Here is a 14,015-nt window from a genome sequence, read left to right on the forward strand (position 1 = left end):
TTTCTCGGTGACAGGCAGGAGGGACAAGAGGGGGTGCACCACGCCACGGGGGTGGACGAACGTGTAGTGCAGGGTCGGGGCGTGAGCGGGACGTGGCGGATGACCTCTGCCTCCTGAGTTCCGGCCAAGTGGGGTGAACTCTCGAAGGTTGTGTCCTCGAGGTGGTCGGGACGACCTCGGACCCCAGATGACACGCTCGTGGCTTCAAGGGCTCGAGCCGCCCCTGCCTGTGGCCATGTGGGCACCTCCCACAAGACCCTGAGGAGCCAGGGTGTCCCAGACGTGGTGTCCCGGCTCACAGGGCAGGTCCCACCCCTAGTGGGTGTGCAGGGCTAGGGCTCTGGGCTCACGGGTGGCCCCTGGGAGGAAAGAGGTGTTATTAATACTCGGGCCCAGCCTGGAACATGGTGTATTTTGAAAGGCGTCACTGGAAAGGCCAGCATGGGGGCAAGCCTGTCCGCACGCCAGGCAACTGGCCGGCGCCCCAGCCGGGCCTGGTGTGTCAGCAGTCCCGGCACAGAGGGGATGACAGCGATTTTCCATTGCAGAGGTCTGAGCTCAGACGGAGGCTGGCCGGGCCGGGCCCGAGTCCAGCCGGCCCTTGGCTTGGACGCAGCCTCCCTGGTGTCCCGCCTCCCACCTGGAGGTAGAGGGAAGGGCCTGGGCGAGGGGCCCTCCGTGGGGTCTCGGCCCACAGGAGAGGGGGCCTGACTGCCCCGAACCATGGGAGAAAGACCCGCGGCAGCCGCACTTCTGTCCTCATCCAGCCAGCCTTGGGCTGGGGCCCTGTCCTCAGTGCTGCCCTTGAGGCACTCTGGCCATCCGGGAAGGACCTGGGGACGTGTAACTTACACAGGTCAGACAGAGGGTGAGGCCCGGGCACCGTGGCCACAAGAGGGAGATGGAGCAATCGGGAAGGCTTCCTGGAAGCAGCAGCACAGTGAGAATAGTGCCCCCTGGAGCCTCACACATGCAAGTGCATGAAGCCATGTGCAGCCGGGGGTGGGGGGTAGGGGGAAGGGGGTGTTGCAGGCAAGGAGGGCCGGGAGCTGGGAGGCCAGGCCTGCAGGCTTACAGCCAACTCAGGCCGGCTCCTTTCCCTGCAGGGCCCAGGGGGGTTCAGCCTCCACGGAGGTAAGAACAGAGCCGGGAGGAGAAAGGCAGCCACGGCGGCCCCCACTTCCCTCCAGGGCGCACGCCTCGTCCCCCCATCCGCGGCCCCCAGGGTTCGTTCACAGGCTGCAACTCTCCCCTCCCCCAACTCCACATTCCCAGGGAAGAGACCCTACCAGCAATGGTCTGGAGGGTGGGATGTGGGCTGGGTGGGCACACGCGCCCAGAAGGGCCCCCCATAAACACGTCAGCAGGATGGAAAAGGCATGGCAGGAGCTCCCCCAAGACGACGCCAGGGGGAGAAGAGGCCAGAGCAGCTGCTAGGGAGGACAGACGGAGGATAGCAGGGCACCCAGGGACACAGGCCTGCAGCTGCCCTGGGGGAGAGAGAGGAATGGGGCGGGACTTGACAGACTGCCTTGAGGCCCCCAGTATCCAGGCCTGACCTGCACAGAATTCATCATCGTGCCCTGCGGCCCGGGCAGGGACCCGGCTTCGTTATGTGGTTCCCACCTAAGAGCTGGCCCAGAATTGGGGTGGGGAGGGGAGGGACCGCAGGGAATCCAGGAGAGGTCAGGAGGAGGGATGTCACTCCTTCTGGCCCAGGACCCTGCCCTGGCCCGGCCCGAGAAGCCGCTGACCTCGTGGCACTCCCCTACCCCCTACCCCCAGACCTTTGTTCAAGCTGTTTCCTCCGCCCAGGCCACGCTCACCCGGCTCTGCCTGACCCAACCCTTGAAGGCCGGCTCAAATGCCACCTCCTCCAGGAAGTCTGCTCTGACCCCCTGTGCCCCACCCGTGCTCTGCACACTCAGGTAACTTGCTTCCCCCCCCCGCGTCATCCTAACCGTGGCCGGCCACTGGAGGCGTGACACAGCGAGGTGGGGGGACCTGCGACCGCTTAGCTTCCTGGCTCCTGCATCGTGGCGGGTGAGGCCGAGCTGTCGCCAGGAGGCCCTCCCGGCTGTGCCGCAGCTGCACCCTCTCCACCTGGAGTGTCCCAGAGGGGCCGGCCAGTGAGGAAGAAGGGCACCGGGGCGGGGGTCCGGCCTCTGACCCCTCAGGGCCCGGAAGCCAGGGTGGAGGCTTGGCGCAGCCGGGAGGCCTCTGAGGCCTCTAGTGGGAACACCTGGCCTGGGGGAGGGCTTAAAGCCCGGGAGGGCGCAGGCAGGTGCGGCAGGCAGCGTGGAGGCGAGCGTGCAGGCTCTGCCGGCCCTCCTGCCCCATCCGCCATGTGGCCCTTCCTCAGCCGCGCTCTCTTCCCGCCACCCACTGAGGCCTGGCTGAGGAGGGCTTCTTCAGACCCCGAGGCCCAGGGCTGGGGGGCCTGGAGCCAGGCCGAGAAGAGCCCTCTGGGCCCGGGGGCTGGAGACACGGAGGAGGAGGAGACGGGGGAAGCGGAAGAGCGCGAGGAAGACGCAGGCTTCTTGCTGTCTGTCCTGGAGAGGGGGGACCTGGCCGAGTGCCCGTTAGCTGACCAGGTAACAGCGGCGCCGAGCGCCTGGTGGAGGCCGGCCGGGATCTCGGGAACCTGGGGAACGCTGTGCATGGGGGCAGGGGGACGGACGGCTGCAGCTCTGACCCCAGGGGTGAGAGGGCCAAGAGGGCCACTGTCCCCACGCCTGGAAGAGGGTGTAGGGACGCCCACCTGTGCACGGGCTGGAAGGGGCAGGGTGGCCTCTCCGGCCTGAAGGGGACTTTGTGTGTTGGGGGTGGATTACAGGGGCTTCTCTCCAGGCCCGAGTCCGTGTGGTCTTCCCTTTTCCCCCCACCCAGGGAGCCCCCAGCATGACCCTGAGAACAGGCAGGGTCAGGCCCCCTTCCCCTCTGCCCTCCCTCCAGCGGAGCCTGGGGGCTGTCCCGCCTCCGGGCTCAGCCTGGGCCGTGTGCTGGCAGGAGCTGGAAGCCATCAGACTGAAGCTGTGGGCCATGGAGCAGGCCCAGCGACCGGAGCCGCCCGGGGAGCAGGGCCCAGAGGGGGAAGAGGAAGACGCCAGGGCCCTGCTGGCCGGGCAGCTGCAGAGCCCCGAGACGGGTAGGAGCCAGAGGGCCAGGCTGACCCCTTCCCTGGGCTGTGGCCCGCAAGTCCTCGGGCACGAGGGTAAATGCGGTTGAGCTGCGCGCTGCTGCAGGAAACGTGTGGGCTCCCGGGGAAAGGCCAGGGTGTCCCTGAGGTCCGGCCTGGCAGTGGTCCTTCTACATAGGCCCCAAGGGGTGCTCTTCCCCAAGAACCCGGGTGCCCCTCTTCCCCGAGGAGCGAGGACTGAGCCACCAGCCTGAGGCGCCTGCCCTTAGCAGCTGCCGGAGGCCCCTGCCAGGCCAAGCCCCTGGTCCTGAAGCCCCTCTCTCCACAGACAGCCCCACGGAGGCGCTGGAGGCCGATCACAGATCCGTCTACGTGGGCAATGTGAGTGGGGGGAGGGGGGCGAGGTGGGGTCGGCCCAGCAGCACTGGCTCTGCAGCCGCCTCCTGGCTGTGAGGATTAAAGGAAGGGACAGTATGGGTAGCAGGCCCAGAAGCCACATAGGCCTGGAAGCGAGAAGCAGGAGGGGGGGCTCTGATGAGGGGGCTGTCCCCATGAGGGAGCGTGGACCCTCTGTGGTCAGGCCTGATTTCCCACTGTGGGCTGGGATTCGGAATTTCCACGTGAAATCTCCCAGTGGGCAGATTATTGGCAACGAGTTCCACTTGAAAAAGCCACGCACCCTTTGCATAGGCCAGTAAACTTGGGGAGCATTCATCTGGATATCCAGTCCACTCCCCCGGCAGGGGGGCGCGTAGAGGTCTAGGCTACCACCCTCACCCTGGGGCCCAGTCACCCCCTCTCTACCAAGAAAACGTGCTGCAGGAGACCCTGGGAGGCGGGGGCCCCTGCAGAAGGCCCCCCACCAGGGTCCATGCCTGTAGGTGGACTACGGGGGCACAGCCCAGGAGCTGGAGGCCTATTTCAACCACTGCGGGGAGATCCAGCGGGTCACCATCCTGTGTGACAAGTTCTCCGGACACCCCAAGGGGTCGGTTGGGGCTTCGGGGAGGGGCCGGGCGCCCGGGGGGCGGGGACACCTCTGCGCGGGTGAGGGTGGCCCTCACCTGCCTCTGCCCTGCCCCAGCTATGCATACATAGAGTTTGCCACCGAGAGCTCGGCCCAGGCCGCTGTGGAGCTGGACAAGAGCGTCTTCCGAGGCCGGGTCATCAAGGTGCGTGTCCCCCACCAGTCACTGCGGGGGCGGGGGGTGGTGGGGGGAGCGCTCTGCTCTGAGCTTCTCTACGTTAACCCATTAATCCCCGAGGGGACAGGCAAAGCAGGCAGCCGCACCAGCCTGACCCTTCTCCAGTGTCCGGTGTTTGGGCACATCCTCCAGCTGGTGTGGGGGCACCTCAGACCCCAGTGGGTTTGGCTGGGTGTACGCCCTGGGGAGGCTTCCTTCCTGACCCCCCCTGCAGGGGGAGATGTTGGCTTGACAGGGGCTGGGAACAGGTTAAGATCTGATGCCTCAGGCAGCCCCATGCCCTGGGGCCGCCAGGGCCTGGTGGGTGCTGGGGCCTGTGTTCACCTGCCTGTGAGCCTTCAGCAGGGAAACCCAGGAAGGCTTCCTGGAGGCAGCTTTAGCCCTGGTCTTGGCCCTGGGCTGGGGAGGAGGGTGTGAGAACAGAGGTCTCAGGCGGACTCGGCCTTTGGTTCCAGGTGCTGCCCAAAAGAACCAATTTACCAGGGATCAGCTCCACGGACCGCGGGGGCCTTCGGGGACACCCAGGCGCCAGGGGGGGACCCTTCCCCCACAGCAATTTCCAGGGCGGGGCCCGTTTCAGACCACGGGGTCGGAACCGGTGGGCCGGGCCCTGGGAGGGCGGGATCCTATTGGAGCGGGGCCCGGTGGGCGGGGCTCTGTTGGGCCTGGCTGGGTCCGGTGGGCGGAGCCCTGGAGGCCGCTCGCCCCCCGGCCTCTCTCCGGGCAGGGGGCGCGGAAGATTCTCGCCGTGGTATTCACCGTATTGAAGGGAGGGCCCGATTTTGAGAGTGGGGCTGCCGCTGGGTCAGGAGTAGACAGCCGTGCTCCTCGTGCGACCATTTACTCCGCGCAGAATAACTATCCGTCCCCCTTCCCTCGGCGGGAGGACAGCCCAGACCCCACGGCCGAAGCCACCGGTCGCGAAGCAGGGCACGGGGTGGACCTGGCACGCGGGCTAGTCGGGGCTTTGGGGGGCACCGGGCAAAGATGCGGGCAGGTGAGGCCCAGGCAGCGTCGGGTCAGCTTCGGGGCGGCATACTCAGGACTGTTCCACTAACGCCTTTTACAGAAAAGTAGAAATGTGTGTCTTACTGGTAAAGCATAAATTATTAAACTTGAATATTTTTTAAAAGCACCTGGCAACAGACCGCCCCGCTTTGTTCGCCTCACCTGGACGCTGTTTCCTCGGTGCACACTGTGCAGAGAAGGCGGGGGATGGGCCGCGGCTGTGGATCCCAGACCCAGCTCTACCCCCTTCACTCCCGGCAGCCAAGCGTTAGCTTCGGGGTTTACAGCGTCACCGCCAGCCCCCGCGCCTCACCCGGGCCTGGTGGCCTCCGGGGCACACACTCCCCCGTGACGAGTGACACAGACGTCGCCTTGTGGGTCCTCACCTGTGAGGCCCCGCAGGAGGGTGCGCCCGGGCACCTGGCGCAAGCCTGGGCTTCTTCACACAGGGACGCAGAGGGGCTTGCATGACGGGCGCCCTGCCTGCGCTCCTCCCTGTGGCAGACGCCCCGCTCTCTCCCTCCCTGATGGTGCAGCGTGCTTTCTGCCCTCTGACTGCGTTCGGGTTCCGATCGGGGAAAGGAAGCTCTGGGGCCCAGCTGCAGACACGCGCGGTCCTGGCCTTAAATAACCACTAACAGATCTCAGCCTGGGCTTTTCTAAAGCAACCCTCTTTGCCGTGTACTATTTATTTATTTATTATTTATTTATTTTTGCGGTACGCGGGCCTCTCACTGTTGTGGGCTCTCCCGTTGCGGAGCACAGGCTCCAGACACCCGGGCTCAGTGGCCATGGCTCATGGGCCCAGCCGCTCCGCGGCATGCGGGATCCTCCCGGACCGGGGCACGAACCCGTGTCCCCTGCATCGGCAGGCGGACTCTCAACCACTGCGCCACCAGGGAAGCCCACCTTGTACTTTTTTGATTATCAGGTCCTTAAGCTATCCACAGGTGCACGGTCCCCAGTCCCCAGTGTCCCCTCTCCAGCACCAGTGTTTTCTCGGGAGGGCGCGCCTGTGCTCTCCATCCGCGTGTCCATCTGGCCAGGTTCACACTCCGCTTGTGATCTGGGGTCAGCCCTTGTGGTGGGGTGAACGAAATCCCCCCCAAAATATGTCCACATCCTAATCTCCAGTACCTGTGGATGTGATCTTATTTGGAAAAGGGGTTTTTGCACATGTGATTAAGCTAACGATCTGGAGATCTCCCTGGATCACCTGGGTGGCCCTAAACCCAGTGACACACACTGGGTACGAGACACACCGGCACACGGAGAACGTGACGTGGAGACAGAGGCAGAGGCTGCAGTGATGCGTCCGCAAGCCAAGGAACTCCAGCAGTCGCTGGCAGCCGTCAGAAGCTGGAGGGGCTGAAAGGACCCTCCCTCAGAGCCTGCAGAGGAACCGGCCCTGCCATCACCTTGATTTCTGACTCTGGCCTCCAGAAACGTGAGAGAATAGATTTCTGTTTTCATGTGCACGCGCGCGCGCACACACACGCACCACCGCTGGCCCCTGGAGAATGTGGGTAGGAGGGGCTGAGTGGCAGGGGCCTTGCCGAGGCTGCTGGGTGGCTCAGGGCCGAGCCAGGCCTGGATCGTGCGCAGCTGGGGGCTGCAGGAGAGGGAGGCTTCCCAGACGCGGTCCCTGGGGAGGGGGGCCTCCCAGACGCGGTCCCTGGGGAGGGGGGCCTCCCAGACGTAGTCCCTGGAGCTGAACTTTATGGAGCACCAGCTCCTGCCGCGCCGCACCTTGTGCCAGTCTCCTCCTTGGCGAGGATGTGCATTGGTCTTGATGCATTCATTGTGCATTTTGCTTTTGTGGAAGGACCTGCAGACAGGCTTCTATCCCAAGGAACTGGTCCCTTTTCAGATGTATCTTCTTAATCCCTTCTGCGTGGCCACTGCGAGGAGAGTGGGCCCTTGAGTCCCTCCTTTCCTGTGGATTTCAGGCCCAAGCAGCCCATGTGGGCGGCCAGGGCTCTGACCCACACTTTCTCAGCTATGCCCAAAGAAAGCCAAGACACGCAGGATCCTCTTGGCTGTCTGGCCCGGGGAAGAAGGGAGAAGGAATGCTGATGGGGAGGGAGGACAGAACTTCAGCAGAGGCACCTGGAGCAGCAGCCAAGGGCTGAGCAGGGGCTGCATCTGACGGGGCTCAGCCCTGTGGGGAGGATGGGCAGGCAGGTGGCCCTCAGTGAGGCGAGCCTCACAGTACAGAGATGCAAACAGTTAGGATGACACTGCCAGCTGACCGTTCTGCTGGCAAAGCAAAGGCCGGCAGGTTACGTCTAAGCCTTGATTTTCTCAGACCTAAAATGGGAATGCTACCTGACAATGCACGTGAAGAACCTCGAGTGTAAAACCATTATGGGTTGCTCTGGCTCCATCTGCAGAAAACCCAAACAGCAGTGGCTTCAACAAGACAGGGGTTTCATTTCCTCATTAAAAAAATGCTGAACATAAGTAGTCCAGCAAAGACCCAGCCTCCTTCTAGCTTTCTGCTCTCCATCCTCAGGGGATGACTGTTGCCTGCATGCTCTCAAGATAGCTGCCTGGGCTCCAGCCATCACATCTAAGTTCCAGGAAGGAGGAAGGGTAAAGATGAAGGTACTGCCAGCTGAATCCCCCTTTTAAGTGTCCTTCCTGCAAGTGCCTCCCAACGCCAGCCACTTAAACGCCATAACCACCTACCCCTGTGCGGGCAGGAAGCTCTAGCCAATTGTCCCCAGTAACACTAGGGTTCTGTTAGTACGCAAGCAAGGGAGAATGGATGTTGCCTTGGCAACCTGTAGTCCCTGCCTCAGCCATCACTCAGGCAGGAGAGGTTACTAAGTAAAAGCTCAACCAGAAAGTTGAGGATGGACGGTGGGGAGAAAGCCCGTTTGAGGGTGGCCTGCATCAGACCAACACCTGCTGGTCGCACTTCTCAGCCCTCTTCTAGGTCTTGCAATTCCACCTGTGGCAGGCGAGGCAGGGTGGGGGGGAGCCCGGGACGTGTGTCTTTAACACACACTCTGAGCTGTTTTTTGTTTGTTTACTTCTGTGCTCAAAGGAAGGGAAGGAAACCCAAAGACGAGCAGAGTGCATCCCAATTCCAGCCCTGGGCCGACGACGCTCACAGCTCACAGCCTCCCTGTTCCTAGTGGGTCTGAGCCACCCTCCTACCTTCCTCCTGGTCAGAGACCCTCTCCAGAGTGACTGAGGGGGCAGGAGGGGCTCGTGGTGTCTTAGGGTGCCTGATCAAGGAAGCCAGCCACGCTGAGACCACACAGAGCAGACTGTGTAGGTGGCTCAGGCCCAGGAGGGCCTCTTCCACTTCAGAGACGCCGTCACCAAATGACAAAGTGCACTAGAACCTGGGTCACCTGATCCCAGAAGGGGCCGTGGCCTCAATCGTGGTCAGTTAGAACTGTGATCAACCTTGACTGAGCAGGCTTCTGGGGCAGCAGAAGGCGGAAATCTGATGACATCAGCCTCTCCTCAGCCTGCCCAGGGGCCTGGGGTCAGCAGGGAAGGGGGCTCCTCTCCAACACCCACCCGGCCCCTGGGCCCTCAGGAACCTCAGGGCACTAACAGGCAGGCGGGGACTCTTGCACTTTGCTTATTCGATGCCCAGCAGCAGCTGATGAAGACGCTGTAGTTACATGGTCCCGGGAGGGTGGCCTTCCAGGGCCGGGCCAGACCAGAAGGAGGAAGGGCCCTCCCGCCGGGGGAAGGTGTGCAGGCCGTCCCACGTGCCCCTCTAATCCGGCTCTGGGCACAGAAGGCCGACCCCTCCAGATTAGCCCACCTGCTGAGCCACTGGAGGGGGCGGCCGGCCCACGGGTCCTCTGCCCCTCCCTTCGCAGCCTCTTCTGGGCTCCAAGCTCTGAGAGCTCCTGCCACCCGGCTCCCCCTGCCCCTTCGTGCCTAGTGGGGACAACAGCTCCTGCTCTGTCTGGTCCCTGATCTGCTCTGTCCCTGGAAAGTCCACATAAACTCCTTCCTTTTGTTTTTTGGCCATGCCGTGCAGCATGCGGGATCTTAGTTCCCTGACCGGGGATTGAACCTGCGGCCCCTACAGTGGAAGCGCAGAGTCCTAACCACTGGACCGCCAGGTAAGTCCCTAAACTGTCTTTAGTTAAACCTTCTGCTGACGCAGAAGGAAAAAGCCAAACCTGATCTCACAAGACCTTTAGTCAACAGGCACCGTGCATGAGGCCCTGCCCCCAGTGGCACGTCCATGACACCCAAGAGGAGACAAGTAGAAATAAAGATACATCTGAACAACACAGTTATGCACAGAACGATTCCTTCCAGCCACGGGCTGCAGAGCTCTCCTCAACAGACCTGTATCATCATGGACGTCACCATGCCATCAAAGGCCCTGCAAACAGAAACAGACAATCAGAGAAGCAGACCCAGGCCCTCCATCCCTGGCTGGCAGAGATGTCAGTCTCTGAGGTCCAGGTGAGTAAAACTGGCTGAGGCCAGGACATGCATGCCGCCACATCAGGCGGTGAGAATCTGAGTGTCCCACCTCATTCCTGTGCGGTTTCCCACGGTGCTGCCCTTGCTGGGTCTCCAGGCTGGGGGGGGGGGGCACCCAGGATGACCCAAGACACACTGTCATCACTGAGGGAAGGCACCAGAGGAAGGGGTCATCTTCCCTGGCTGGGGTCACCTGCCGGCTACAAGGAACCCCTTGGGAACTGTGTCTGGGATGCAGGGAATTCCCAGAGCAGGTTTGGAGGACGTGCTCGTGAATGCTTCTTTGGGAAGCATCATCGTGACATCCAGATGTTAGGTCTGTGTTTACCTGAAGGCTATTTGGAAGACACCTGCAACCTAATGTCCTAATCGTCTAAGTTCAACGTCAAAGACAAAATCAGGCAGCGACAGGAGGACGTTTTCTCCCGGAGGCTCCTGTCCACATGCCTGGGCCCTCACTGGGATCTGGGGAGGCGCCCCAGGACCTGCTGGGCCGACCTGGGAGACCAGATGGACAAGCTCTGCGGCCCCCGCGCCCCAACTCCCCTTCTGCTGACCTGGAGATCCAAGGAAGAGTTTGTTTGGAAAAACAGGGTTCTGCCTCTTCAGAATGGCTGCCTTAGACGGACAGTGCCCGTCACTTAAAAAGACCTTCCCTCCCTGCCTCTCAGAATCGCTGCCTCTCAGCAAGGCGGGGGCTACCCGAGAAGGCGCCACGCCCACCTGGACTGAATGCGGTCCCCCGGGTTATAGAAGGGGTTACACATCACGTCTGTGTAGGAGTTGTGCAGCTTCCGGAACATCTGGAACAAGAACCAACAACGTGTTTAATTCACACGTGCAAGTACACACAGCTGCTGCCACGCTCGGGCTTCTCAGCATTTCTGAACAAAGACGGAAAACCGAGCGGCCAGGCGCACCCACCGGCCCCCACACTCACACTGCGAATCTCGTTGTCTCTGAGCGCCGTGTTGGAGGAATCCACCACCATGACAAACTTCACCTTGGAGTTGGTCACGTAGCCGTAACTGCACAGCTGGTTAGGGAACACGCTCTTAACACGGGGACTCTGTGACAGCCCTAAGCACGGCATCACCGTGCAGAGCCTGCGAGAGGAAGGCCATCTGTGCATGTCCTCCGGCTGCTAAGCTGCTCTGCAGAAGCATGACACCTGCATCACAGCAAGTGCCCCAGGCTGGGCCACTCCCACAGTGCCAGGAGGACACAGGACTGCAGCAGGTGTGACTGGACACTTCCTTAGACAGCTCTGGTGTTTACTGGAGAAGCAAAGGGCACGGAGCTAAGCCTTATCGTGATCAAGCCCCGGGGCAACCTGCCCAAACCCTGGGGCACCTCGCCTTCTCTCTGCATCAGTTCCCAGCTGGGAAGGGGTAACTGCAAGACCAGAGGTTGCACAAATGAGGCGAATCCTATAGGTACCTATACCTCTGAAGGCCACTCCATCTTGCGGAACAGTGGCTCCGGGCAGTGACACTGGGTGAGCTCGTTACTGCTTGTGGGAATGTCTTTGAACTCCATAGGTTTCGAGCCATTTGTCCCAAGGACTGGTCAAGATCTTACAGTGACTGGTGGGGCCGGGCCTGGCAAAGAGATGAGTGGGGACTTCCCTGGTGGTCCAGTGGCTAAGACTCCACGCTCCCAATGCAGGGGGCTGGGGTTCGATCCCTGCTCGGGGAACTAGATGCCACATACTGCAACTAAGAGTCCACATGCCGCAACTAAAGATTCTGCACGCTGCAAGGAATATCCCACATCCCGCAAGTAAGACCCTGTGCGGCCTAAATAAATAAATACTAAAAAAAAAAAAGATGCGTAAACAATGACCCCTTGCTCAGGAGGTGGTGGCCCCGCTGAGACGGCATGAAGCCAGAGAGTCCCCAGTTCCTCCACAAACCCAAGGGACAGGTGGGGACTGTCACAAGGCAATTCAAGCCTGGCTGCTCCCACATTATCCTCCTAATTAAAGAAAAAAGGGTGTGAGGTCCTAAGTGTCCTCAAGCTGCTCTAATTCCCCACTGGCCAAAAGCCCGCATCTTTTTTCTTTTCAAGTGATGTTACGAGATGCTTTTCAAGGGGACCTAATGCTACAGCGCACCCTGCGACTGCAGGGAATCCCCAGACTCGAAGCCACTGCCAGGTGCGAGGATACACCTTGTAGTCCTCTGTGGGGTACAGCAGGCCCAGGTAGAGCTCCCTCTGGTCCACCAGGGCCTTCCCCATTGCTGAGATCTTCTCGTCCACCACGTCCAGGGACGTGTGCACCATGTAGTGAAACTTGAGCTCGTTCTCCGTGGGGACACTGCGTATGTAAAGAGGGTAATTCTGCAAGAAAAGGATGACGGCGGCTGAAGTGACAAGGATCCACCCCATGTGCGCTGGCCTGGAAAACAAGGCCACGGGGCACTCAGGAGGGCAGATCGGCCAAGTGCCAATTAGCCATGGAATACGCTCTCATTCCCCAAAACCCACTGCTTAATCCTCCAAACTGGGACTTCCCTGGTGGCGCAGTGCCAATGCAGGGGACACGGGTTCGAGCCCTGGTCCGGGAAGATCCCACATGCCACAGAGCAACTAAGCCCGTGCAACACAACTACTGAGCCTGCGCTCTAGAGCCCGCGAGCCACAACTACTGAGCCCATGCGCCTAGAGCCCGTGCTCCCCAACAAGAGAAGCAACCCGCTCGCTGCAACTAGAGAAAGCCCGCGCGCAGCAAAAAAGACCCAAGGACAAAGACCCAACGCAGCCGAAAATAAATAATAAATAAATAAATAAATTTTAAAAAATCCTTCAAATTGCCGTGGGCATTGCCTTCAGGGCACCCAATCTAATCTGAGGAGGTTTTCATACTGTCTGCAAAGGGGCATGGGTAGGATGGGCAGAAAAGAGAAGACGCCTCTGAACTGGGTCTGAGCGCAGCCTGTCACTCACGTTCTGAGCAGGGCCCCATCCTAGCACGTGCCCTCCTCCTGACCCCATCATACTGGCTGTTTCCCAACACTCCAGCTCCTGCAGTCTCAGAGGCACTGGCAGGCTCCCTCTAAACCCGTCAAGGCTTGTCTCAGACCTCCATCTCTGCAGGGCCATTTCCGAGCAACCTAACCCTGGAGTTAACAGCGTCTTCCCAGGCGCCCACAGGCCTGGCACTGCACAGATATAGTGTACACAACGCTGTCCCTACCCTGATGGAGATGACAGATGAAGGAGACAGTCCACAAACCCACCAACAAATAACGCAGCAAGTGATAAGACGGAAGTCAGCGTAACAAGAGCTTCACGGGAAAACCGCCGCAGAAGCCTAGTCTTCAAAAGGCTGGGGCGGACACCACGGCTCCGTGCGGTAGGAGCGCGTGGATGGCCACGCAGCCCAATCTCAGGATTCAGAAAGAGCTTTCTAGAGCAAGTGAAATCTTCGGTGGCCAGTGGAGGGGACAGGGGTGGGGGAGAAGGAGGAAGGGGTTCCAGGTGCAGAGGCCCAGACGTGAGGGAGCAGAGCCTGCCGGGGGAGTCCGTCAGCTGGAGTGGAGCGTGTCTGTGGTACGGGGAGGGGATTATTCGGACATGATCCTACGGCAATGAGAAGCCACTGTTGAGGCTTCCAGGCAGAGGTGTGCAACGGTCTGACCTGTGGCTGCTGAGCGGAGAGGAACAGTCACTCGTCCGGGGGTCGACGGCCTGGCCGTTGGGAGCGCGCGGCCGAGCAGGATGGACAGAAGTGGACGCCTAGACTCGGGAGCAGGAAACCACAGAGCCCGCGGACGGGGGGCTGGGCGGAGCGGCGGCCCGCACGGAAGAGGAAGACCCGGCCCGTGACGCTTCGGCAGCGGCAGGTGCAGGTCTGGGCGGCGCCTCCGCCGGGCCCGCCCCTGGCCACCTGCGCTCGGCAAAGCCCCGGGGCCCACCCTCCGGAGCCCTTGGGGCAGGGAAGGAGGGGAACCGGAGAGCTAGGCTGACGCTGGAGCGGGCCTGCCCGGCGGAGTACGCACCTCCTTGGCGATCACCGCTACGCAAACCGCCATCTTAGGAGCCCGACAGGCCGCATCACGTGACGACGACGACGGTAACGCGGCCGGCTAGGCCCCGCCCCACCCGCCTGTCACATCCCTGTCACTCAGCCGGTCTGACCCCGCCCCGCCTCTCGTTCTGTCGGTCAGGGCCCCGCTTCTCCTGTCACT

At 61.6% G+C, this 14,015-nt stretch overlaps 1 protein-coding gene across 2 annotated transcripts; it reads right to left on the reverse strand.

Annotated features, from left to right (window-relative positions):
• Positions 1 to 9,510: 9,510 nt before the first annotated feature.
• On the reverse strand, positions 9,511 to 13,880 carry TRAPPC2L (trafficking protein particle complex subunit 2L). Of its 2 annotated transcripts, none has more exons than XM_082862542.1 (5): positions 13,827 to 13,880; positions 11,995 to 12,165; positions 10,763 to 10,858; positions 10,546 to 10,625; positions 9,511 to 9,718 (listed from the first exon to the last, which is right to left on the reverse strand). In XM_082862542.1, the coding sequence occupies exons 1-5, from the start codon at positions 13,857 to 13,859 to the stop codon at positions 9,673 to 9,675; spliced, it is 426 nt and encodes a 141-aa protein (XP_082718668.1). In that variant the 5' UTR covers positions 13,860 to 13,880; the 3' UTR covers positions 9,511 to 9,672. The 2 variants fall into 2 exon arrangements, with proteins under 2 accessions (XP_082718668.1, XP_082718669.1); XM_082862543.1 differs by having other exon boundaries at positions 10,763 to 10,850; positions 11,993 to 12,165.
• Between the last annotated feature and the right edge of the window lie 135 nt (positions 13,881 to 14,015).

The sequence above is a fragment of the Leucopleurus acutus genome (genome assembly GCF_964270905.1).
Source record: "Leucopleurus acutus genome assembly, chromosome: 20".
NCBI classification, from domain to species: Eukaryota; Metazoa; Chordata; class Mammalia; order Artiodactyla; family Delphinidae; genus Leucopleurus; species Leucopleurus acutus.

What these genes read in the sequence shown, in the direction of transcription:
- TRAPPC2L (XM_082862542.1), bottom strand. Translation starts at nt 13,859, where the DNA reads ATGGCGGTTTGCGTAGCGGTGATCGCCAAGGAG. An exon ending in TAGCGGTGATCGCCAAGGAG is followed by an intron (nt 12,166 to 13,826) that starts GTGCGTACTCCG and finishes CTTTTCTTGCAG; the next exon opens with AATTACCCTCTTTACATACG. An exon ending in GAGACAACGAGATTCGCAGT is followed by an intron (nt 10,626 to 10,762) that starts GTGAGTGTGGGG and finishes TTCTTGTTCCAG; the next exon opens with ATGTTCCGGAAGCTGCACAA.